The 26,868-nt window shown below is 46.2% G+C and overlaps 1 protein-coding gene across 2 annotated transcripts in view; it reads right to left on the bottom strand.

Moving 5' to 3' along the window:
• Positions 1-26,868, bottom strand: part of ATP8B1 (ATPase phospholipid transporting 8B1) — a 127,711-nt gene that overhangs the window by 22,491 nt on the left and 78,352 nt on the right. For both annotated transcript variants that reach the window (XM_040478711.1, XM_040478712.1), the window contains exons 3-16: positions 24,697-24,794; positions 22,262-22,375; positions 20,120-20,218; positions 19,944-20,005; positions 17,097-17,169; positions 16,918-16,988; positions 15,076-15,158; positions 14,799-14,957; positions 14,349-14,437; positions 12,211-12,401; positions 9,679-9,887; positions 7,292-7,335; positions 6,190-6,346; positions 455-643 (exon numbers count right to left, since the gene is read on the bottom strand). In XM_040478711.1, coding sequence (XP_040334645.1) covers positions 455-643; positions 6,190-6,346; positions 7,292-7,335; positions 9,679-9,887; positions 12,211-12,401; positions 14,349-14,437; positions 14,799-14,957; positions 15,076-15,158; positions 16,918-16,988; positions 17,097-17,169; positions 19,944-20,005; positions 20,120-20,218; positions 22,262-22,375; positions 24,697-24,794 — 1,638 coding nt within the window. The remainder of the gene's footprint in view (positions 1-454; positions 644-6,189; positions 6,347-7,291; positions 7,336-9,678; positions 9,888-12,210; positions 12,402-14,348; positions 14,438-14,798; positions 14,958-15,075; positions 15,159-16,917; positions 16,989-17,096; positions 17,170-19,943; positions 20,006-20,119; positions 20,219-22,261; positions 22,376-24,696; positions 24,795-26,868) is intronic.

The following is a 26,868-nucleotide window of genomic DNA, read 5'->3' as shown; positions in this document are numbered from 1 at the left end:
TGGGAAGCCACGGTGAATGGCAGCCTGCCCTGGAGATTCACTTCTGCTCCATCAGCACAGCCTTGCTTTCCTCTGAACCCCTGTCCTGCTGCTTCTCCCTTCCCTGCCGCCAAGTGTAGGGCAGACAGGCTCGGACGGCCTCACAAAACCAAAGCACGTGTTATGGACGCACCACCCACTGTTACCACCGAAGGTTCTGCAGCCTGCAGCCGCAGCTCACATTGCTGAAGAATGTCAACATTTGCAAGACTCAAGATAAACTGCCATTGTCCCCGTGAGTGATGGACCCCATGCAGAATAAAGGGAAAAAAGGTGTTTCAAGAAGTCCATGGAAATCTCCCAGGAGCTGAGTGGTCCCTCCATCGCCTGTTTTATTCTGGTGCCATGAAATCAAATGCATAAAAGGCAACCTCTCAATGAGCGATTTGCAGACACACTCTTGAGGGAAACCTACCAATTATAGACATTCGCTTCCGGTCACTGTTGAAGTCCAAAATGGCAAGAACACTGTAGGTCCTCTCGGTCCCCAATTCACTGATGGTGATCGTGTTCTGGGTCCTGGCGAGAAAGGCAAATCCAAAGTTCCTGGCAGCGCTCACCAGAGCGCCTTCGTCAGGAGAGGCCGCCTGGTAGTTGAGCTGACCTAACAAAGGAGGCAGGAGAGAAAACCAGAAAATCTGTAAAAACCAGACGGAGGGCTCACTGTTGAGGCTCACACGGGGGGCAAGGATGTCTCACAAAGCCCAACACATCCCCAAGAAAACAAATCATTGATTCTTAAAGAGTATGCCAACATTAACACTTTTCTTTTTCTCTTTGTTTTAACGTTTATTTATTTTTGAGAGAGAGAGAGAGAGAGAGACAGAGTGCGAGCAGGGAAGGGGCAGAGAGAGAGGGAGAGAGGGAGACACAGAATCTGAAGCAGGCTCCAGGCTCCGAGCTGTCAGCACAGAGCCTGATGCGGGGCTGGAACCCATGAACAGCAAGATCACGACCTGAGGCGAAGTCGGACGCTTAACCAAATGAACCACCGGGGCGCCCCAACACTTTTCAAACTTTATGGTTTTATTTCTAATTACAAACAGTAATATAAACCAGAGGAAAAGAAGACAAGTGTCCAGGAATAGGAAAACAAATTCCCAGACTGCCACCATCCAGAGGAAACACAGAGCCACTGGCATGCTCTTATCATTCTTTCCGGTCCTTTCGAAAATGCCGAATTAGGTAATGGTTTCTATCATACGTTTACATTCTTGTTATTTTGACCCAATATTCTGAGCATGTTGACATAACTTTAAAAATTCTTTCTAAACATTATTTTAATGAATGTAAACACGTCCCCATTTTTCCAATTATACGCACTTAGGCTATTTCCAAATTTTCTGCTCTCAAAAATAACATTGTAGTGACCATTTTGCAGGTGTATAAAGGTTTGACTGACTGTTTTCTAAGGATAAGTGATAATACTGAGCTAAACAAAACTGGTAATTTTGGGGGCACCTGACTGGCTCAGTCGGAAAAGCATGTGACTCTTGAATTTGAGGTCGAGAGTTCGAGCCCCACATTGGGCATAGAGATTACTTAAATAAGTAAAACATAAAGAGAGAGAATACTGATTTTTTTCAAGTCTATTGGTATATATCAGTCATTTGTTTTCCAAAAGGGTTGTATACTTTATCTTTGCTCTGGAAGAGTGTACTTTCTTCAGCATAGCCATATTAAAATAAAACCTCAACATTCATCAGTCTGTTCAACCTCTTGATGTTTAAAGTCAATTAATGGGAAGCTGCCTTCTCTTCACAAGGACGCTTCAACAACTGGAATAAATGTCACAACGTTGAGTGAAAGAAGCCAGACACGCAAGTCCACACTGCGTGATTCCATCTACACAGACCACGAAACCGACGAAGCGTCCCTGTGCTATTCCAGGTCAGGACTAGTGCCCCTCGAGGGGCAATGACTGGAAGGGAACACCAGGGGACTTCTGGGGGATTCATAACGGTCGGTTTTTTAAAATCTGGGTGCTCGTGACATGGGAGGATTCAGTTTGTGAAAACCTCCTGAGCTACATGCTGGGCTCCGTGCACCTGTTGTACTCCAGTAAAAAGTTGAAAAAGATTTTCCGTTTTTCTACTTTCGTTATTCTGCTTCAAAGCAGAAGGAAAAGTACTTCCACGGTCAGGTGAATGTTTACAGAAAAAAGGCATTTCCTTTTCCACCACGGTTTGAGCAGGAAGCAGACCATGGATGGATGGGCAGCTTTTGAAAACATCAGGCTACACAGAAGGAGAGGATGCTCCTGGGGGAATCGGCTATAGGGAGGGCTGTACCCCCGCACGCCTGCTCAGATGGCTCACTCCAAGTCAGTATCAATCAATTCCCAATTAGTAATTAAAGAGGACACTGTAGGTTGTTTTCTGCTCACCCAGAAAGGCATACATCAGAAGTTACGAATGTACACGCCAAATCCATCCATTTCCTCAAGCACACATGGCTGCCAGAGGGCAAACTATTTTTTTAATGTTTATTTTGAGAGAGAGGGAGGGAGGGAGGGAGGGAGGGAGAGAGTGCAAGTGGAGGAAAGGCTGAGAGAGAGAATCCCAAGAAGGCTCCAACTCAGGGCTCCATCCCATGAGCTCGAGACCACGACCTGAGCCGAAATCAAGAGGAGGACGCTCAACCAACTGAGCTGCCCAGGAGCCCCGGGAACTGAACAAGCAGCAGTGGGGACACAACCTCTTCAGCAAGTGTAGCTGGCACAGTGATCTCCCCGCGTCATGCTGACGGCAAGCTTACTTCCAACAGAAAAAGAGCGACGAAATGATAAAAGGTGGTAAAGTTCCCATGACTGAGACAATCATATCTGGAGCAAACACTGATATTGTTATCATGACCAAAAAAACCCCCTAAAAAACCCTCCCACTTGGTTCGAGCAATAGAGTCACAGAATTGCAGGCTAATGGAGACAGGAAGAAATTCAGAGAGCTGGTCCAAACTCCAACTTGATGTTTGCAGGAAGAAACCAGGACTAAAAAATAATCCTCTGCAGTCATTTCTGGCGAGAACCCTTTTATTTACTCTACACTCAGAGGCAATCAGAGAGGCATTGTTTTCTTTCATAAACTAATTTGCGGAGCAGGAAAACAGCGCCAATGAAAAAAGATGCTCAAACCGCAAATCCCATCTCTGGTGATTCTGACACCGTAGCTTCCTGTGGCAGATACGAGCCCACCCCCTGGTCACCTGCCCTGAAACAAGTTACCTCTCAGACCACTCCTTCCCCTCAACAATCTCACCCCCTTCAAGTCACACGCTGAATGCCCTCCCCACCCCCCCCCCATCTATGGCTTCCTCATCCTTCCCAAAGACCCCACCATAATCCAGACCCTCAGCTTCCAACCCAGTCTCCTTTGTCTCCAGGCTCTCGCCTCCTCAACACCACCTCTAATCACAGCACATCCTGACTTAATGACCTGCAGGTGAAGAAGAGGTCCCCAAGCCTTCCACACCCTGCTCTCACACAGCCTCTGCAGGAGGTAGGAATCAAAGAGGGCCCCAAGGACCCTTCCCGGGGGGGGGGGGGGGCCCAGGGTAGCAGCACCTCCTTCCAGTTATTCAAAATGCTGGGAAGGGATCTTGCAGATGTAACGAAGGCCCAAATCAGTTGACCTCAAGACAGGGTGATTATCTGAGTGTTCCCAACCTAATTAGGTGAGTCCTTAAAGACACAGGGCTTTTCCTAGGGAGAGAGCTTCAAAGCATATAAGGGGTTCCACGGAAGAGGGATTCTCTCTTGCTGGCTTTGAAGATGGAGGGGGCCACGTGGCCAGGAAGAAGAGAGGCCTCGGTCCTTCAGCTGCGGAGAACTGAATCCTGCGCTCCCACGTGAGCTTGGAGGAGGACCCCGAGCTCCAGAAGAGAACGTGACCGACCTTGATTTTGGGGAGATCTTGCGCAGAGAACCCTGTCATGCGTGCCCAGGCTTCCGACCTAGGGAACAATGAGCTAAAGAATGGGTGTCTTCAGCTACTGAGTTGTGGAAATTCAACAGAAACCCAATGCCTCCTCTCCACACTTTGCCCCCATGGGCCTCCATGGGGACTCAGCACTCGGGCCACACACACTGTCTGCTCCACTAGGCAGATGTGTATGGCAACAGATATGAAAGGATTTCCTCCCTTCTCCTGTCGATGTTATGCGTAATAAAAGACTGACCAGTCTCCGTTAGTCTTACAAAGAGAGAGAAAACACAGGAGCAAGGCGCCCCACCCCAGGGATTGCAAGGGGATCCCACCGGAAGGGATTCTGACCTGCTGTCTGAGTCACACAGGTCCTTGTACCTTCTGGGGTCTGAATGTCCTTATCTATCATACCTGGAGGAGGGGTTCCTAAGGTCTTTCCAAGAGACCCTTTCAAGGTACTTCATGTATCAAAACCAATTTCTCTTTTAACCTCCTCCCACTAGAGATCAAGCTGTTCTCCATTCATAGTGGCTAGAGCAATGGCCCATCACATGCTGTGTGAGAGAAGTTTCCTCAGGAGGTACAATTCTCTGCCTCAGCAGACAGTGGGACAGAGACCAGCACAACGTGAGGTTGAAAGGAACCTTGAATTCCAACCTTCTGCTCGCAACACTGAGGAAGTTGATGCTTGGACCGAAGATCCTGGTCTACACTGGGTGCTCCGGTAGGAACCAAAGCTGGGCTGGCCCATCTCCAGCCGAATAGGGCTCTTCCCATAATATCCCAGTGAAAAGAAGAGAAAATAGAGACCATAGAATTATATTTGCCTAAGTTGGCTGGTTAGCTCTCAAAATGCCACCCCCCCACACACATACACAAAAGGATGAATAATTTCACTAATGAGTCAAGACCTAAAATAACCAAGTTGCTCAGAAAGATCATGCTTGATTCTTATCGTATGAGTAAAACGTGGTTGTCTAGAAAACAGACTTTGACCTCTACATGAGTTATTCATGACCTGGCATGTCTGTCTTCCTCCACTTTGGCTGCTAATAACCTTCCATGTATCTACCCCAATTTGAATTCCACTGTCATCTTGCTTTATTGGACCATTATGCCCATGCTTAAAATGGATTTCTTTGAAATTTGCTGAAAGATAGCACATAGAGGTTTTACACATTCAGTTTTTCTGCGTATTCCCCCTCTGGAGATTTTGCACTTGCCACACACAAAAGCTCAGGGGCAGAAAACAGAAAGGCACCTTCCTGTGCTGCACTCACTCAAGTGCAGGATGGGCAGGCAGCCTGCGCTTCCCTGCAGAAATGCCAAAAGTGTTCCATTTCCTCTTTCTATAACGCACAGGTGTGTAACTTAGTGTAATGTCCATATGTGAAAAAATGGCTTTCACGGACATCGGACAAATTTGCTATAACAAAGCTGGCACGAGCTGTGTTTAAGAACTCTGCAAAGGAGGGGCACCTGGGTGGCTCAGTCGGTTAAGCATCCAACTCTCGATTTCGGCTCAGGTCATGATCTCACGATTCGTGAGATCAAGCCCCACCTCAGGCTCCATGCTGCTAGCATGGAGCCTGCTTGGGATTCTCCCTCTCCCTCTCTCTCTGCCCCTCCCTTGCTCACTCTCTGTGTCTCTCAAAATATATAAATAAGCATTTTTTAAAAAAGAATCTACACGTCACACGTCAGCTTTGCTGGTTCCCATGCAAATACACGTTAATTATGCTCCTTCCGATGAAAAAGGCACCTTAAGGAAGCCGAGGCCCTGGCGGGTATTATTTCAAACCCCAAACATATCTGAATCTAGAAAATAAATTCTCTCTGAAATTATTTTGCAGTAAAGATTGTTCAAGTTCAAAGTCCAGCCACGATCCAGATAAGACTTGACTCTTCACGCTCAATAAATGTCAAGTAATAACAGGGCGGGAAGATTGTGATTCTTCTCGCATAATGCAAGAGTCAATCGTTTCTTTTAACGATAAGATTTCACTTGCAAAGTGATAAACGCATTGGGAGCTATCCCTGTGAAGAAGATGTGCATTTTCATAGACTAGGGGCTTGTCTCACGCTTTGCTGCCTCGTAGACCATCAGGGTGGATGCTCACCCAGACGTGTCGTGCATACTACCCAACGTGCATTTGGGCGCCGGGCACGAGTTACCTGGAAACTAAAAACCTGGGCCCCCGTGTCTGAGATGCCAGGAAACACTCACCATCAATTCTGTCCACCATGACCGTGTGGCAGACTGCAAGCAAGAAGAAAAACTGCCGAACTTCCGACTCTTTCCCCGACTGGATTTGCTCGATAAGATAGTGGTCGTAAAACGCAAGCTTCCCGTCAGCAAAGGTGTTCCAGCTAAAATCCACTTGCTGAAACAGGTGGGGGAGGACGAGCAAATGTGATTTTAAAAATAACAGCGTGGGCTTAGCAAATGATAGAAGCTTCTCTTGGAAGCCAAGTCTTTATGGAAAAATTTTCTTAGGATTATAATGTACTTTTTTTTTTTAATTTTTTTGTTAACGTTTATTTATTTTTGAGACAGAGAGAGACAGAGCATGAACGGGGGAGGGGCAGAGAGAGAGGGAGACACAGAATCGGAAGCAGGCTCCAGGCTCTGAGCCATCAGCCCAGAGCCCGACGCGGGGCTCGAACCCACGGACTACGAGATCGTGACCTGAGCTGAAGTCGGACGCTTAACCGACTGCGCCACCCAGGTGCCCCTATAACGTACTTTTTAATGTGTCAAGAGGCTCACCCTTGTCTTAAAACAAAAAGACATCCTGTTGTGGGTTGAATTGTGTTCCCTCCACCCCCCAAAGATATGTTGAAATCCCAACTCCCAGTGGCTGTGACTATTACCTTATTTGGAAATAAGGTCTTTGGAGATATCATCAAGTTAAGATGAGGTCACACTGGAGGATGGTGGGCACTAGTCCAATGTCTGGTGTCTTTATAAGAGGAGGGAGATCTGGACACAGACACACAGATACCCAGGGAGAGCGCCATGTGACAATGGAAGCAGACATCTAAGTGTTGGGTCTGTAAGCCAAGGAACACCAAGGGTTGCAGGCAAGCACCAGAAGCTAGGAAGAGGCCAGGGCAGATTCTTCCCTAGAACCTCAGAGTGAGCATGGCCCTGCTGATACCTTCATTTCAGACTTCTAGTCTCCAGAGCTGTTGTAGAATTTCTGTTCTGTTTCTAGAATAGCTGTAGAATTTCTGTTGTTCTAAGCCACCCTTTTTGTGGTAGTTCATTACAGCAGCCATAGGCAACTAATACACCCCCAAACCCTCCCTTCAGTTAAAGGACTCACCTCTGTCTTGCTGTGATTGTTTTGAGAAGCGTCCCGATGGTCTCCTGAGAAACAAACAGGACAAGGTAAATGGAGTCTTCCCCTGCGTGCAGAGGTCCCTCCTCCTCCCCCTTGCTTTGGTTCTAAGGGTCCCGGCCTGTTGGGGACAGCTTTCAAGTTTAGAATGATTTTCACATTTTTCAAGAGTTGTAAAAACCAAACAGAACATAACAAAGAAGAAAGTCTGATATGAACCACCTTTGGCTTGCAATGGCTAGAATATTTCCTATTGGGCTCTCTACAGAAGGAGTTTGCAGACCCCTGGTCTAGAGGTTCAAACACTGGTGCTTCTCTTGTTCCATACCGCATCCTCCTCTGGGGCCAGACCCCTGTCCTCTGAAGTGCTTTATCTATCCCCCAGCTAGAAAGGGACTGTCACCATGTACGTGAGAACCACTTCCTTAATTCCCCAGTGTCCCACCTTCTTCATGGGCTCCCACATCTGAGATGCCCCTTCTGTGAAAACATATTCATAGTATAGTTTTCTACAAGGAGAAAGCACAGTGTTCCTGTAGCTATTAAAAAATTGTATTAAGTCTTTATTTAAAAGTTAGAGCATTAGAATTGAATACAGTATTAGCCTGAATATTTTTGTTAAAATACAGCATGTTTCAGAATATTAGAATGGAAATCACCTTTTTCAAAATAATCGGGTGGCATAGATATAACATAAAATTTATCACCCTAACCATTTTTTTTTAAGTTTATTTTGAGAGAGAGAGAGAGAGAGAGAGAGAGTCTGCAAGCAGGGGAGGGGCAGAAAGAGAGAGGGAAAGAGAGAAGCCCACGCAGGCTCCATGCTGCCAGCAAAGAGCCTGACGTGGGGCTTGATCTCACGAACTGTGAGATCATGACCTGAGCTGAGGTCAAGAGTTGGATGCTTAACCAGCTAAGCCACCCAGGCACCCTGACCTTAGCCATTTTTGTTTTAGTGTTTATTTATTTCTGAGACAGAGAGAGACAGAGCATGAGCAGGGAAGGGGCAGAGAGAGAGGGAGACACAGAATCCGAAGCGGGCTCCAGGCTCCGAGCGGTCAGCACAGAGCCCGACGCGGGGCTCGAACTCACGAACCGCGAGATCATGACCTGAGCTGAAGTCGGTCGCTCAATCGACTGACCCACCCAGGCGCCCCAGACCTTAGCCATTTTGAAGCCTGTAGTTCAGTGACACTAGATACAATCACGCTGCTGCATAACATCACCACCGTCAACTCCATAGCTGTTTCATCTGGTAAAGTTGCAACTTTGTACTCATTAAACAATAACTTCGCATCCTCTCTTGCCCCCGGCCCCTGGCAACCACCCATTCTACTTCCTGTCTCTATAAATTTGACTGTTCTCAGGCCTCATATAAGTGGAATCATACTAACTGCGCCCTTGTGTGTCTGGCTCATTTCACTGAGCACCGGGTCCTCAAGGTTTATCCACACTACAGCGTGTGTCAGAATGTTTTCCTTTCTTAAAAAAAAAAAATTTGTTTTCAAATGTCTATTTTTCAGGGGCGCCCGGGTGACTCAGTCAGTCAAGCGTCCGACTTTGGCTTCGATTGTGATCTCGTGGTCCGTGAGTTCGAGCCCCGTGTCGGGCTCTGTGCTGACAGCTCAGAGCCTGGAGCCTGCTTTGGATTTTGTGTCTCCTTCTCTCTCTGCTCCTACCCTGCTCACGCTCTCTCAAAAATAAATAAACATTAAAAAAAATTTTTTTTAAAGTACTGTGGCAGAAGAATGTAAAACACTGTATTAATAATTTTTAAAAAAGGTTTATTTTTTAGAGAATGAGAGGCAGAGCATGAGTGGGGGGGGTGGTCAGAGGGTGAAAGGGACAGAGCATCTGAATCGGGCTCTGTGCTGATGGCACTCAAACCCGTGAGCCGTGACATCTTGACCTGAGCCGAAGTCGGACGCTCAACTGACTGAGCCAAGCAGGCGCCCCAGAATGTTTTCCTTTTTAAGGCTACACCAGGTTCCGTTGTATGTGGGACCACATTTTGTTTATCCGCTCATCCACTGACTCACATTTGGGTTGCTTCCACACTTTAGCTACTGTGAATAATGCTCGTATGACCCTAGTTGTGCGAAGACCTCTTCCGGTCCCTGCTTTTGGTGTTTTCGGGATCCCCTCCGAAGCCAGATCACATGGTAATTTTGTGTCTGATTTCTTGAGGCGTGTGTGCCTGTTTCTGACCTCTGACCTCTCCCACGCGTGCGTTCCCAGTGCCGCCAGCGAAGCCCCTTCAGGACTCGGCCCCAAGTGGCCACCGGGGCCGTGCGCCCGGACGGCACCAGCAATTCTGGGACGGCAGGTGCTGGTCACGCATGCTCAGGGATGGAGCGATGGCTTCCACTCACCATATATTTGCCCGTTGATGCAGCACTTCTTGAAAGTCATGATGTTTTGCGTGAGCGTCCCTGTCTTATCAGAGAAGATGTAATGGATCTGCCCAAGCTGCTCATTCAGCGTGGTGGTTCTCGCCTTGGCGGGCGTGTCCTTCTCAGGATAGTACATCTGCAGGTCCCAGTTTAGGAAGTAACTCTGTCCCAGACGGATCACCTCCACGCTAGGAAGGCAAGACAACACATTAGCGTGGACGGTGCTCTCCGACACGAGAGGCAGGCGGCGAGCTTTGTCTCGACTTGTGCGCACCACGGCAAGCTGCTCATCTGCCAAGAGACAAGCCACGTGGTGGCCCGTGGGCCAAGCCTCTGGGTTCTCCCGACCAGACACCTCCTTCTCCAGCTTCAGGGTCAACGCACCTCGTTTGGTGCGATTTCCCACTCATTCCTGACAACATCTGGCCACAGCACCCCACGCGCAGAACACAGCCCTGTGGGACCAGGGACATGGTGACAATGTGGCAATCTCTACTCTCTTTTCTCTCATTCCCATCACACTCGGGACACCTGGAATGGCCGTGTTCGCCCCTGCCCCCGTCATTCCCATGTTCACCTCTGCCCCCGGTTGTCGATGAGGTTCCACTAGGTTACAGAATCGGTGTGCTTTTGGCAAATGACCCCTACGTTGTGATTCCACACTTTGAAAAAACATAGTGTTTTTCTCCCCCTAAAGTCTTATAAGGTTATAGACTGTCCCAAATAAGACAGTCTAAAGGAATCATCACAATTTGAAAACTCTAAGGGATTAAATATATCTCAGGTATAAGGAAGCTGTTTACATATCCAGCAATTGTTAACTGAGCAAAAGATGTCTTTACAATAAGTTAAAGAGGTGGAAAAAGAACCCCCTCCCTCCCCCTGATAATATTTCCTGAGTGCCTACTATGTACAGACAGCATTCTAGGTACGGGGGTGGGGGGCGGGGGGCTCCCCAGGGAAACAAACCCAACAAAACCTCTGCCTTCAAGGAGGTTACCTTCTAATGAGGACAAATCCACAAACCTGTACATCTATCATGTGGTGAAAATCCCCCACAGAAAATCAAAGCAGGGTGAGAACAGAATAAGGGATAGCGTGATATTTAAGACGGAGTGGTGTTTGAGCAGAGACCTGAAGCAAATGAAAGAGCAACTATGTAGATAAGAGGGAAGAACGTTCCAGACAGAGACCAGAGCAGGTGCAAAGGCTCTGTGGCAGGTACTGGCACCCGTGAGGACTATCAGGGAGGCTAAAGTTGGGGGAGACCAAGGCGGAGGTGGACGTATAAGAGGTTGTAGGAGCGAGGGGATGACCAGCACAAGACCATGCTGGGCCTTGTGGGTCACAGTGTGGCCTCCATAATGAGTTTATCCTGAATGAAATGGAAACAAAGGGTAGAAAACAAAGCAGAACGACCTGATCCACCTTGTGCTGTAGAAGGACCTTTATTTCTAAGAGAAAGAAGGAAACCATGTTAGTTACATGACATGACTTCCTAAAACCAAAAACAACATACACGGTTTATAACGTACATTCATGGTTTTAGACAAAATAATCTGTTTGGTAGCTCCCTCCACAAAGGTAAATCTTATCTCAGGTTTCTGTGGTTGTTTCTCCTTTTTTAAAGCGACTGCAAACACATGGCTCCCCAGGGCTCTACTTACTAGTGAACGAGCAACGTTAACGACATGTAATAAGATTAAAAATAAAACAAATGCACATGTAATAAAATTAAAATAAACTAAGTGCTCCTAATTACAGAAGTGTATGTGATCCTGTATGTCTCTGGGCTGTTACTTAATTGGAGGTCAAGGTAGACTCTGGCTGCTGGGGATATTCCAAGGCACAACTCCTCTTCCAATGGTCTAAAATCCAATTGATGAATGACAGTGAACTTTGACAGTAAAGAAAGAAAAAAGTAAAAAAAAAAAAAAAAGAAGAAGAAATCTCACTCAGCAAGGTGATCACTGTTTGTCACAGATATGACCCTGACTCCTTTATTACGGTTCAGATTAAGATAAGAAACAGAACATTTTGAGAGGCTGAATGAGGGCAGGGAGAGAGGCATTCCCAGCAAGCGTTTTACAGGCAATGGATGTACCAGGTGGTAATAAGGAAGACACAGAGAAGAGATTAGGAAGGTTCCTAAAAAGAAAAACAACTAAGTTTTCCCATGTCGGTCTAAATCTCCAGCTTTCTCCCAAGGTCCTTCCTGAAGCCTGGGCTTTGAGTCCACTGAGAAGCAATCTTACCAAGTGAGTGACTTCTGAACCCCGGTTGTCTTTATCTCTAAAGTGGTCAAGAGACAAAGTGCTGTGCCTGGCACAGAACAGACACTCCAAAGTTAATTTCCTCTCCCTATATTACCCCCAATTCTGAAATGAAGCTATTTTCTTACTTGTTCCGTATGACCTTTGAAACAGTTATTGATAGAGATGAAGGGGCAAAGTTGGGAAAATGTACTGCATTCTTCCTTAAAGCAAAAGGCCGAAGAGAGGACAGCCTTACCTGACATAGAGAGAGATGGGCACCATGGTGTTTAGAACAATGATGTAGCCCCAGAAATTTAGGAATCCGCGGTAGGAGGGTGTAAAGTCTTCTCCATCATAGAGGTACCAAGAATAATTGCCAACTTGAGCTTCCCAGTAAGCATGGCCGATGGCCAGACCAGCAGAAAGCAGAATGAGAACAACAAAGATCTGGAAGACATAACACACTGAAGTGTTTGGAAGATGGATCGCCAACCCCCAACCCCCAGAATCTCATAGATGCTAATTAACCTCACTCAATACTCCAGCACATTTGTGATAACTTAGTAGTCTGTAAACACAACACACTTAAAGGAAAAACAGTGCCTACGAAGGCTTTGAAAGCCTATTTGAGTTCTACGGTTGGTTGATTTATCCTACATAATACATATAGGTGCAGTTTTCTTCCCAAAACTATTGTTCGAAAGAGAAGGTTGGTGTCTTGTATTCAAATCCTTAAACATTCTCACATTACAGTGCATCCTATCAATTACTTTTACTTTGAATAATACCATACTGTTGGGGGAAGGTACCTTAGGATGAAATAATTTCAGATAACGCTGAAATGGGACATTTATGGAAAATACTTGATGGAAATAACTTTTTAAAAGAGAACATAAGGGAATTTCACCCTGATTCAGGTAATTATTCCTGAAGACTTCATTACCACTTAAGGTTTAGACCATGTCTGAAGCGGTACAGTGAGTATTCTGTTATGGAAATGACGAGTATATACTTCTGGGATGAATGCAAAAGTCGACCATCCCAGTGGTATTCGGATAATTGTGGTAGGAAGACGATTTACAAGGACAGATTGAAATTTCTGGCCACAGATTCCAAAAGTGCTATATCTCAAAACCACAGGGCTCAGGATGAGAGAGGAACTCGTCGTGAGTACTCTGGCCATAACCGGGACAATGACACGGAAGATGCACATGAAAAGTTTTCACGAAATGGGAGATGAGAGAAAAAAAGAACTGTTTCTTTAATGTTATTACTTTTATACGACTTTAAATGTGTATATGTAATTAAAGTATGGTAAGTATTTGACGTCTCTAAAAACTTATGCATTCAAATTAAGCTAAATACTTGGGAAAAAAATTAATTCTCATTGGGAAATTGGAGCACTGCCCAACATCTTGGGGCTGGGCCTGAGACGCTGTCCTGCTTGCAAGGTTGGCCTTTGGCCGGCATCTAGGAACTTAGATTTTGGAACGGTTTCCTCTCTTCCTCCCCCTTCCTCTCCTTATTTCTTATTCCCTGATAAGAACGGCTCATGGTGCCTGTTTGTATAAAACAATATGGTTTATGCTGATCCCCTACATTCCTTCAGGGCACCTGGAATTTTGGTACATCCCTGGCAGATGGGGCCTGTGTGACCAGATCCCAATAAAACCCCAGGCACTGAGTCTCCAATGAGCTTCCCTGGTAGAGACAACATTTCACATGGGCTGTCACAAGTTGTTGCTAGGGAAATGGAGGGTGTCTTGCCATGTGACCCTACTGGGAGAAGACTCTTGGAAGCTTGCACCTGGCTTCCTCCAGACTTTGCCTCATGAGCCTTTTGCCTTTGCTGATCTTGCTTTGTAAATAAGTCACAATAAGTCATAGCTATGAGGGCAACTAGATGTTTTATTCTGAGTCCTTCCAGTGAATCACCAAACCTGGGGGTGGTCTTGGGGGCCCTCAACACACTTTATATTTAGCCTTGCCTTATATTTAGACTTGTACACTACATGCTGGGGAGGAAAGTTTGCTTTTAAGAGAACTACCCCTGTGGGAAACTAATAGCAGTAAAATCAACCTTATATTGACAGGAGCCCGGCCCCACTAACTTATCTCAGGCTCCCTGGTTTTCCAACTGGTCACTCCAGTTGAAAAAATACTCAACCATTCAGGGGACCCTACAAGTGGAACCTCGGTTCCCAAAAGGATTCTCCGATTAGAATATGGCGTTTCTGAGGAAAAGTAAGAGAGTTCTCTCTCTTGGAATGCCTCACGCATTTTTCTACCTGGCCTGCAGAGGTTAAGATTTCTCTACATAAGAAAAACATACAACAAAATTAGAGTAAAAGATAGTAGTCTAGCCTCTCATCTACTGAAACGGAAAATAAATACCGTATAAACCATGTAGTTCATCAAGTAATCAATTTTAGTTCTTTTGAATCTGGTTTTCCCACTATTTTTCATTATTTTCGTGTCAGCACCTAAAAATGGAAAATTCAATACAATCAATAGTTGGGAAAATCAATGCTTCCTTTCATTTCTGTGGAGAATGAACAGAAGAGCAATCCCCTCCTGTAAAGCTTAAAAGCACATATCAGGGGCGCCTGGTTAAGTGTCCGACTTCAGCTCAGGTCATGAACTCATGGTTTGTGAGTTCGAGCCCCACATCAGGCTCTGTGCTGACAGCTCAGAGCCTGCAGCCTGCTTCGCAGTCTGTGTCTCCCTCTCTCTCTGCCCCTCCCCTGCTTGTGCTCTGTTTCTCACTCTCAAAAATAAAATAAACATTAAAAAAAATCTTAAAAGCACGTATCACATCAATTTCCCAAGAAACTCTGAATTTACCCGCAAAAATGACCAATCCATGGCAGAAGTCGGTGTTCCTAATTACACAGCCACGTAATAAAATTTTATCAGCATCCAAAGGAAAACTTGTGTTTCTCCAAAATAGTGTTCCTGTAAACTTATCCAGTCGGTTATTAGGTTCTTCACATTCAACGAAACCTTCAGAAAAATATGATTCACATAAGTATTCACACATGAAAGATTTTCTGGTTTTAATTAATTGGGACTGAGTTGAGCAACTAAAATTGAAAACAAAGTAAGGCGTGTCTGCACAAACCATCAAATGCTGCCAGTGAATTTTCTCTCTGGAGACACTGGTGTGTGATTTCCAGCGCCATTTTGAACTTGAGATTGGTTTCTCTAAAGGGAGAGGGAGAAAAGGAATTGAATGAACAAACCCAGGATCTCAAAAAGGCACATAAGAAAAATTGTGCAAAGTAACGTTAGGTATACATGGAAGCAGAAGCCAGATCATTAGCTTTTCCTATTTTTGAACTCTCAGTTTGCCTTGGAACTTGGAATTTAGTGAGGTTATTTCCTGAACTACAGAAAAACTCCTGACTTGGAAGATGCTGGTCCCCTTTGCTGTTTGTTTTTGTGGAGCACTATGAATGGGACGGAGGCATTTACAAGCTTCCTGTCCTCCTTCTTACTAACCTCTTACTGCCAGTCTAGACTTAACTACCACACTGCTATTTAAAAACTTAGCTTCTAGGGGCCCCTGAGTGGCTCAGTGGGTTAAGCCTCTGACTCTTGATTTCAGCTCAGGTCATGATCTCAAGGTTGTGAGATTGAGCCCCACATCAGGCTCAGCGCATTGGGATTCTCTCTCCCTCTCTCTCTCTCTCTTGCCCCTCCACCATTCATGTGCTGGTGCACCCTCTCTCTTGCTCTCTCTCTCTCTCAAAATAAATACACTTAAAAAAATTTTAGCTTCTTCACATTAAGACGATTCTACAAGACGTATTTGTTACGGAAAGTGCTTGGACTCTATCAATCTATTATTTTCCAGAGTGAACAACTGGATCCCCTATTTTTGAAAGATACTTCTATCTAGAAAATTAGGAAAGGAGGTGGGAACCTTACCCTCCAATACTTGGTATGCCCACCCACAGAGCAGGGAAAGTGTGTGCTCAGGGACACAGAGAGTCAGGCTGGGCATCGGGGCGGCGATGCTGTCTGCACATGACAGACACCCTTCTGCAGCCTCCACGAAGATAGACTCGGGGTTTCCATATATTCAGAAGTTGACTGTGGCCCTCGACCTCCCCATTCTGTTTGTTCTGACAGGGCACGTAGGATTTGCTACCTTCGGAAAGCTTCCGAGTCTCTCACTCATGGGGATAATAGCTGTTTTATAGGTATGATTGATCACCTGACTAATTTATAGACCAAAGACAGACCTGGTTGCACCGAGATGATCTCAGCGCTCCACAAACAAGTCACGCACATCGAGGGTGTGAGGAGGGGTGTTCGTATCAGAGGGGGTGATGCAGACACTAACCTGGGCAGCCAGCACAGGCGAGCACCGTCCCAGCCCTGCCACTTACTAAGTGACCTCGGGCTGGCTACTTCACCTCCTTGTGTCTCACTTTCCTCAAGGGCAAGGTCAAGGTAATAATCTCATCATGTCGCTGAGAAGATTAAGTGAGCTAACACATGAAGCTAATGCAACTTAGCAGGCACTCAATGAATGTATTCAAAACTGGTCAAAAACAGAACGCGATTCCCGTAAGGGCTCCTATACCAACCAAAGCCAACAAAGGGAAAACTCAGAGTCGTCCATTGACAAGCACTTTAAAAAATCTGTTTTCTCGGTAATTCATTACTGTGATCGTCCTTCACACGTGTGTGGACACTGCTCAGCTGTACGCAAAGGGCTCACGTGTCCATCCCTTTCAACCCTCCCTACAAGTGGGGGGAAGGGCAGGTGTGAGAGCCCCACTTTACAGACGGAACTGAAAAAAGAGAGGTTGGTCTGCTAGGGACACCGCGGGACAGCCAGCAAGGGGTAGAGGCAAGGCTAGATCTCGGGGCTTCCCTTCTGATGCAATTTTCGATGCAACGAATGCGCCTTTAACGGTCGGCCTGAAAACGGGCCCAGCCAAGACCCGCTTACCCATCCAGTTCAGCTGTTTCGACGTAGCAGAGGCTGTTGGGCTCGGAGCTGGACAGGAGCAGCGTGTCGGCCTGTGCAAAACAAGACACATCAACGATACTGACATCCCCAGGGCCAAACTGAGCGCCGGCGGAAGACGGGAGGATAACAGATGAGGGACGCGGGGCTTCTTCACTTACGGGAATAAAATCATTCTTTTTCAGCCGAATGACGTCTCCAACTTGAATCTCTTTCCACTTGGCAATCTTGAACCTAAATGTCAAAAGGAATGAGAGTTTACCGGCCTTTCAAAAGTTACTGGCAAAGGATTTGGAATTATTCTCTCTGGGAGCCAATGATTTCTGGGGAAATGTGAAGAGCCCAGAAAAAAGGTTTCCTGAAACTTCGGCCAATTTCATGATGAAACCCCATGAAGTGGTCACGTGAATCACAGTATCCTCTGAAGGGGAGCGGTGATGATGGTAATGACTTTGATGTGTTCTTTCCGTGTGGCGTCATGGCAGGAAGGCTCGATGGGGCTACTCAAACGTGTGGCAAGGAGCTACTGGGCTCCTCCTCTCTTTTTGCTCACGTCCTGGGCTTCCAGTCTCCTGTTCTCTTGCCTCTGGGTTGTCAACCACCTGCTCAGGACGCGGGACCCAGGTGGTCCCAGGACAGGAACACATTCTGGCTCCTGCACGGGCCACCTGGAATCCTCAGGGAACTTTCGAGCATGCCTCCTCTCTATTAAGTTGCCTTTTCAATGAGCACGCATTGCTTTTCTCATAAGCCTAATAAGGACACTGATCAAATGCAAAATAAAATTAAACAGATGACTATTTTTCTGTCTTAAGTTTCACAGGAAAGAGCCATTTAAATGTCTAACAAATCAACATTTTAAAAAGTTTTAAAATACAGTGGTCTGTGTGAAAACTTTTCACACATAGAAAAGATACCCATAACAGAGATTATGAATCTATCACAACTAATAAACTTAACATTTTCGGAGGCAGAACTCCAATTACCATGTTTGTCCTCCCATTAATTCATGGATAAGAGAGACCTGGAGATTGAAACTACAGTTTTGTTTTTTCATTTATTAAAAAAAAATTTTTTTAATGTTTATTTATTTCTGAGACAGAGAGAGAAAGACAGAGCATGTGCGGGGGAGGGGCAGAGAGAGAGGGAGACACAGAATCGGAAGCAGGCTCCAGGCTCTGAGCTGTCAGCACTGAGCCCGACCCGGGGCTCGAACTCACGGACTGTGACATCATGACATGAGCTGAAGTCGGACGCTTAACCGACTGAGCCACTCAGGTGCCCCCCCCACCAACTTTTAAAAAAATTTTTAAAATGTTTTTATTTATTTTTGAGACAGTGTCTTTTCATTTAAAATACACTTTAAATATACGCTTATACCCCAGCGTGACCAATTTTATTAGAATCGAACACACACTTCTCCATCTCAGGATTTAAAAAAAAGAATTTGGCTTATCTTTCAATAAATGAAGTTGTAGTTAGTTTACATTTCAGCATCTCTAAAACTGTAAATTAGAATTTGCAAATGGGTGTCAAATTATAAACGAGCAAGTTAAGAACCTTCCTGCCACAGCTCTTTGGGGGTGTGAGTGGCAACTGTGTTGAGCCTTTCCACTGTGACATCTGGTTTCCCCTTGGGAGGTCCCACTGCCCTGCCCCACAATGCCCAAGTCCCCACACAGGCTTGACCCTCCTCTAGGGGGAGCTGGAGCCGTGGCCCTATCAGATACGCACTCTGACCCCCAAATTCAAGGCCACTCAGAGCTACTCTTTACCAGTGGAGTCAGCCAGGTTGTGAGCCATGGCCACAGTTGTGCGGGCTGGCTAAGAACCTACTGCTCTTCATCAGAGCAATTCTAAGTGATTTGAAAGGTACCCTTCAGAACCGAATCCATTTATTTGGGAGGGGAAAAAAGCCATCCCAACAGATGTATAGGCTGACGCAGTCTATCTCCAAATTAGACACAGTGGAACAGTGCCTGCAAATCACCTTATTTTTCTCAGTGTTGACACAAAAAAAGTCTTTGAACTGGGCCTTCATCACTATTTTTTTTTCTTTTTAGGGAAGTATAATTGGCATACAATAGCCTACAGTTTCAGGTGGACATCATAGCGACTCGACATTTTCCTAGTCGCTATTTTTAGCACTTGACTTTGTGGTTCTGCCTCCAGGCGCTTGCTCAGAAAACAACTCATTACTGGTCACAGTGGACAATATTTATTTAACATTTATTGAGCCCTTTCTGTGCGTTGGAGACTCTGATGGACAAAATACAACCAGTTACCATCAAGACAGTCCCCTTGAGAAACTTATAGTTCAGGACAGAAGGGAAGACACCTACACGGATAATTCTCTTTTCTTTTTTTTTTTTTTTTTCAATTTTTTTTTTTAACATTTATTTATTTTTGAGAAGCAGAGAGATAGAGCACAAGCAGGGGAGGAACAGAGAAAGAGGGGGAGACATAGAATCCAAAGCAGGCTCCAGGCTCCGAGCTGTCAGCACAGAGCCCGACACGGGGCTCGAACTCACAGACTGTGAGATCGTGACTGGAGCTGAATGAAGTCAGACACTTCACTGACTGCGCCACCCAGGCACCCCCCCCCCCCGCGGCCCACACACAAATAATTCTGATAAGAAAGATGACAGGGACAAGGTCTTGATTGCACAGTGAAAGGAGAACCAGGAAAGGGGGGTCAAGACATTCGAGCAAAGTCCCGAACACCTAAGTTGGGAACAGCAGAGACGGGAGCTTCAGGCTTAAGGAGCCATGAAAACACACGAGGGCCGATGCCACGGGGCTCAAAGGACGAGTGCCCACAACCCAGTTTGGCTGTAGCCCCTGGGTCACAAGGAGGGTACCAAGTCTTAGTAAGTTAAGAGAGACTCTTACAACGAAAAGGCTGCTGTGCCAATAGACTTCCAAGTTTGGAATGGTTATCTCTGAGTATGTTTCTAGGCGTACTTATCCGTTCTGTTCTTGTAACTAAGTTAAGGAAGACACAGTACCTGCCATCCTTAATGACTTCACACGTCCTATTATTGATTTCATTATCCATTTTATGGCGAGCCTTTAGAAGAGAGGAGGGGAAAGGTTATTTGAATATTCTCCAAACATGAGATATTAACGCCAAACTAAGATAAGCTCACAGCAGGGAGGAGAAAGTTGCCCCAGAAATCCTTACCACGTCATCCACCAGGTCTTTGATGGCCGTGATGCCCAGCACCAGGAGCAAGGGCACCAGGGTGGTGTACCATGCCAGGGTCGTGATTTGAGGAATTGCCTGAAAGAAATACAAGGTAGACATGTGTGCCCACGAAGGCACGGCATCTACAGGTAACTGCTGATTCTAACCTCCAAGCCTACGTCCTGTAGGGCAGGTAGGAAAGTCACCGAAGCCTCCAGCCGACCACCTTCTTGCCGCCCTCTCTAGCTTATGGCCTCCTGGAACAGGCCCCAGAGAACAGTGGCTCCTGAAATTGTCTCATTGCGACCTTAACTGGACACCAGGGGGGCTAAAAGAGAACTGCTCCAAACTCTTTGTGAAAATCGTAACTAACGGGAGGGAGGGCCGTGTGGGGAGCTGGGACAAGGAGTCCTTCAGCTTTTATAGGGAATGCATGTAGCAGGCTGTCCACTGCTGGTTGCTTAGCCAGGGGTCTCTGAGGGTCTCATGATGGAGGCAAGGACGGCAACAGGTAGTAGCTGCCTCTGAAAGCCAGTGATTGCGCTGGGCCTTGGAGGAAGCCCTGCCTCCATCAAGACGGCCTTCAAGTTGGAACAAAAGATTGGGAAGCGAGTTTAGTAAAGATCTCTTGTAGCCATCCTACGGATCATCAGGTCACATGACGTAGTCATTAAAACGACAGGCTGGGGGCGCCTGGGTGGCTCAGTCGGTTGGGCGTCCGACTTCGGCTCAGGTCACGATCTCGCGGTCCGTGAGTTCGAGCCCCGCGTCGGGCTCTGTGCTGACAGCTCGGAGCCTGGAGCCTGTTTCAGCTTCTGTGTCTCCCTCTCTCTCTGACCTTCCCCCACTCAGGCTGTCTCTCTGTCTCAAAAATGAATAAACGTTAAAAAAAAATTAAAAAAAAATAATAATAAATAAAAAAAATCAAATGACAGGCTTTGCGGTGAAGTTCCTGGATCCAAGTCCTGCCCCACTCTCTCGCTTAGGGCTTTGGGACTTTGAACAAGCTCCGGTGCCTCACGGGCCTCAGTTTCTCTGAAAATGGAGGTTATGATAGCATTTACATCACAGAGTACAAGAATTAGGTGAAGTAACCAGCAAAGGGCTGTCTAAAGCTATTACCATCACTTTAACTTAAATTGCTAGAACTTAAGAAAAGATGATTGGGGGTTGGTCGAAAGAGAGAACGATCATTTGCCACAGTATTATCAATGTAACTCCCCCTTTTCCTTGCTAGAAGGAAAGAAGGGAAGACTGGCCCACTTATGACATAGCAGTACCTTCAAATTTTAGTGTTTGTCTCCACGTGGGCCGGTTTCAAAGGTCCCTCTTGGTAACAGGAACATTCTATACTGCCAAGCCAGTAGATCTCATATCCTACTAAATCTGTTGGGGATCCAGTTCACCCTCCTGCTTCCTTGCCGCTCCCTGCTTCCCCCATCCCCACCCGGACACACACATGTTCCCATTTGCATGAAACCCTCTTCGGTAAATCCCAGCAGATGAGACGGTTTTCCAAATCCAAGGCTTGTTGTCAAGTGCTAAAGGTTGGTAGTCTGGTAACTAGAGGGTGTAGAGTTCCCTCGATTATAACAACGATTTCTAGATAGGTAAAATTAACACTCTCTAGATAAGTGGATCCTTTGCCACAATCAAGAAAAAAAAAAAAAAAACAGCCTCAGGAAAGGAATAGGCCTTTGGTCAACACAAAAACCAACTCACAAAAATAATCTATTGAGAATTATGACCCAAACATTGGTACAAATAAATAATATTCTTGACGAAATTAAGCACCTGCATGAAAAACAAAGGGCAGGCACACAATAAATAGAATTTTAGGGTACAAATAATTGTACAATGTGAAGGTTTTAATTGTATTCACTTCAGGGAAACCAGTTTTAACATTCACATTAGTACGCGACTGATTTTTTTTTTTAAATATAGAATTAAAGTCTTTCCATTTGCCTCCTTCCCCTGTTTATTTAACATTGTCGAGCTCGTTCTGTATGAGGCACTATTTCCTTGTGTGCAAAAAGCCCGATGTTAATACAACAACTTTTAAGATTACATGTGTCCACAACTTAAATGTTACTGAGTCATCATAACTCAAAACAGATTTAAGATATCAAAGGGCATTACCTGTAAGATAAGAAGGACCAGGAAATAGAAATTGGCTGCTCTCTTAAACTGCTCAAACAAATTCATTGGTAGAAAGGTAAAGGCATTATACTTGTACGTTTTAATTGCGTTACTCTGTTGGGAAAAGAAAAAAAAAAATGAAAGGGTCATTCTACATGGGGCCGCGCTTTTTTCCTGATGTATACACCCCTGTGAAAATCACTAAAGCCTGATGGCCCACAGGGACACAGGGACATGGGCCAGGAAGACACCGAGATTTCCTTTACACTTTTAATTCTTTTTTTTTTAATTTTTTTTCAACGTTTATTTATTTTTGGGACAGAGAGAGACAGAGCATGAACGGGGGAGGGGCAGAGAGAGAGGGAGACACAGAATCGGAAACAGGCTCCAGGCTCCGGGCCATCAGCCCAGAGCCTGACACGGGGCTCGAACTCCCGGACCGCGAGATCGTGACCTGGCTGAAGTCGGACGCTTAACCAACTGCGCCACCCAGGCGCCCCCAACACTTTTAATTCTAATCAGCCCTCAGAATGACTCCTTGGAGGCTTAGGTCAGAGACAGCAACAAGCAGCAGACATTTCACTTCAAAGGTCTCTGTGGCAAATCTGACTGAGCAAACGGACACGGCTGGAAGATTCCTGGACTCCTCAGAGCCTCTTAGAAAATAGGGCAGGGGCGCCGGGGTGGCTCCGTCGGTGAAGCGTCCGACTTCAGCTCAGGTCATGATCTCATGGTTCGTGAGCTCGAGCCCCCCGTCAGGTTCTATGCTGACGGCTCAGAGCCTGGAGCCTGCTTTGGATTCTGTGTCTTCCTCTCTCTCTCTGCCCCTACCCCGCTCATGCTCTGTCTCTCTCTCTCTCTCTCTCTCTCTCTCAAAAATAAGCAAACATTAAAAACAACAATAAAAAAAAAAAGAAAACAAGGCAAAGGGAGACGTCAGCCCGAGCGACGACGCTGGAAAAGGAACACTCTTTTACTGAAGGGGGATGAAGTCTACTGTGTAAAATAAAAGACACTGTTGTGTGTTGAATTGTGTGCCCCTTTTAAAACATATGCTCACGTCCTAACTCCAATAGCCATGACTGTCATCTTATTTGGGAAGGGGGTCTTTGCAGCTGTAATCAAGTCACAGTGACGTCATGCTGGATGAAGGTGGGCCCTCATCCAATGTCTGCTGCCCTTAGAAGAAGAAGAAGGAGAGGACAAGTGGACACAGACATAGGGACACACGGGGACAAGGCTGTGTGGAGACAGAGCCGGGGAGTGGAGGGATGCGTCCACAAGCCAAGGAAGGCCAAGGATTGTCGGCAACCTCCAGAAGCCGGGACAGAAGCCTGGAACAGACGCTGCCTCAGACCCTCCGGAAGGAACCAACCGGACTGACACCTTGATTTTGGACTCATGGCCCCTAAACTGTAAGAGAATACATTTCTGTTGTCTTAAACCAGCCCGTCTGTGGCTCTGCTGCAGCTGTCCTAGCGACTAAAAGACACGTTACGACGCGTAAGCACGCACCTGACGGGGGACCCTTGATCATATTGGATTATTTTTTTAATAATTGCTTTAATGTTTATTTTCAAGAGTGAGAGAGAGAGCAAGCAGGGGAGGGGCAGAGAGAAGGCGACAAGAGGATACAAAGCAGGCACTGCACGGTCAGCACCAAGCCCAACGCGGGGCTCAGACTCACGAGCCGTGAGATCGTGACCTGAACCGAAGTCAAACACTCGGCCGACTGAGCCACCCAGGTGCCCCGATCGTATTTTAAAGGTAATAAGGACTTCTGGGGTGAAAAGATCTTTGGTCTCTAAATCTATCACAGGCAGAAAAGGGGGAAATAGGTTCTTAAGATTCCTTTCAAATTCTTATTACTTTCAAACATAACGTTTCTGTGACACTGTTGTATATTCTTCTATAAAACATTAAGAGAGCTCTGCACACACACAGGGAACTTTTCAATCTGCATAATTTTGTTCTGGCTTGTGTCAAGCCACCCCTACTCACCTTTATTAAATTCAAAGTGATGAATAAAAATGATATTCTATACGATGGACAATGATAATCAATACAACAGGCCGGGGATTATCTGGAAGGCAGGTGTCCCATGAAGTTGCTAAGCATAATGGCTATTGGAAAAAACTGGCTCTTAGCGAAGATGAGCTAGAAAGTTAAAATCCATGGGGCGCCTGGGTGGCTCAGTCAGTTAAGCGTCAGACTTCGGCTCAGGTCACGATCTCATGGCTCCTGGGTTCAAGCCTCACGTCACTCTGTGCTGACAGCTCGGAGCTTGGAGCCTGCTTCAGATTCTGTATCTCCCTCTCTCTGCCCCTCCCCTGCTTGCTCTCGATCTCGCTCTCCCTCCCACCCCCCACTCCCCAAAATAAATAATAACATTAAAAAACACTTTTTTTTAATTTAGAAAGTTAATATCCACTTACCGCATATTTGCTCTCCTTAATACAAAAGAACTTTGTGTTCATAAATTGAGGCTGTTCATGGAAGCTTCGATCATTTGCCTTGACTTGCCATGTACAATCTTTTAAAAAGAAAGAGAAAAGTAGTCCATCAAGCATAAAATTAGCGTATTCTTGTGGGCTGAACCGTGAGCTTCCCAGGTTCATCTGGTAAAGTCCAAACTCCCCCTCCAGGCCTCAGAGTATGACTATTTGGAAATAGGGTGATTGCAGATGTGATCGCGTTAAAGTGAGGTTATTAGAGTTGACCCCAACCCAATAAGGCGATGGCCTTCTTAAAAAAAAAAAAGCAAATTTGCACATAGATATGCACAGTTGGGAGCTGGTGGGAAAACATGGCCACCTACAAGCCAAGGACAAAAGCCTGGAACAGACCCTTCCCTCACAGCCTCAGTAGGAACCAACTGTACCGACACCTTGACCTCAGATTTATAGTCTCCGATTCTGTGAGACAGTAAGGTTCTGCGGTTGAAGCTACCCAGCTTGTACAACTGTGACGGCAGCCCTAGCCAATGAACGGACATGCTGTGATTCATAGAATGTTCATGGAACATTGGAGTTCTAAAAGAGTAATCCTCATTTAAACATGGCCCGAACAAAATCCCAGAGCCCCTGGAAGGTCACAGCTAAATTAAGTCAAATTATTTTTTCCAGACTCATGCACTTGGTTTATAAGATCGGTAACCGAGTATCGAGGGAATGAAAAAAACAAAGAAAAAGGACATCACCCAACTAATCCAACACTTTTGAGTCTTGCGCACAGATCAGCACGTGCTGCTTTACCTCATGTGCTTCATGTCACAGACACAGTACTGAGCAGGCTCGGTCCATTCAATCAGCATGTCTAAATTCCAAGGCATCTGAGAAAGTCCATAGCATCTCTACTGCCGGGGGGAACATTCCTCACCCAACAGGTGTCTCATAAAACACTTCTCCCAATCCACCCCTCACCCCTCCCCACACTCTTTCTGACCTGATTCTTCTTGGGGGTAGTTTTCTCCACTCTTACTGGCAGATGTTGTCTACTGGTTCAACAGGGCAATTCCCAACTCTGAGATCACGTCCTTCCTACGTCCCCCGCTACAGCCAACGACATTCCTAACATCTGTGCTTATCAGATGCGCTTATCTTTGCCCTCTTATTTTTCCGTATAGGTTTATCAGGTATGTATCCCCCAAAATAAGTTGCTCAGGCCGGTTTTGAGCTGTATCACTTGTGTTCTTCTGTGAATTGCTTTTCCACTCGCAATACTATGTAACTTTCATCTACACTAATGTGGTGTAGTATAAAATATACTATTCATTGCCGCTGTTTTCTAGCATCATGCATATGCCAAAATTGATCAATTCTTCTGTTGGCGAATAGTTTGGGTGTTTCTAGCGTCTGGCTATTGTTACGAATCATTTCGCTATAATAATAAACATTCTCTGGAACTCATAAGATTTTTTTTTTCCCCAGGTATCTACTTAGGAGTGGGAAGTCTGGGTGATGACTTTCCTCTTTTACTTGCCCATAAACTTCCTGCACCCCTCCTCCTTCTCTTGACTGTCCCTTGAGAGGACAGGAGTCCAGTCTATGTTGAGGACCCCTTGGTGGGGGGGTGGTGGCGGCGGGGAGAGAAGGAGGGAGAGGAGAGGCAGGTGGTGACGTTAGGACTTCAGCTACAGCATTGGGGAACCAGTCGGGAAGGCGTGAAGCAAGGCAGCGTCCTCGCACTGGCTCTAAAGAGCATGAACGTGAGGTTGGGGTCTTCTGACCGGAGACAGGGGACTCAAGCTACACCATGGTGACATCGCACCATCAGCCCACTGTGAAATTGCCGCTGCCTGGGGGACATAGAGATTCCAACAGAAGATCTGTTCCATCCTGAGATGGTCTCTCTGTTTATCTAACCTGCAGAAAGGAAAGCTGGCACGGTCTCCAGCAACTCTTCTCCGAGCCTGGGCCCCCACAGTAGCTTGCTCCTCTGTCTCCTTTTTAATGAGACTCCAAGTTTACGGGCCCCCCTGCTCCCCAAACCCAGCCCCTGGCTACCCTCTGCTGTCTCCATGGCGGTCTCCATGTTCCTCCCTCCACAGCCTCGGAACCAACACCTCTCTGTCTCACGGTGGGACCACTGTTTTGTGCTAGAGCTGG

This window comes from Herpailurus yagouaroundi, unplaced genomic scaffold (assembly GCF_014898765.1).
Source record: "Herpailurus yagouaroundi ecotype Mexico unplaced genomic scaffold, PumYag 142, whole genome shotgun sequence".
Lineage (NCBI taxonomy): Eukaryota > Metazoa > Chordata > Mammalia > Carnivora > Felidae > Herpailurus > Herpailurus yagouaroundi.
Note: the sequence above shows the minus strand (reverse complement) of the source record. Positions and strands in the feature narration are given on the sequence as shown.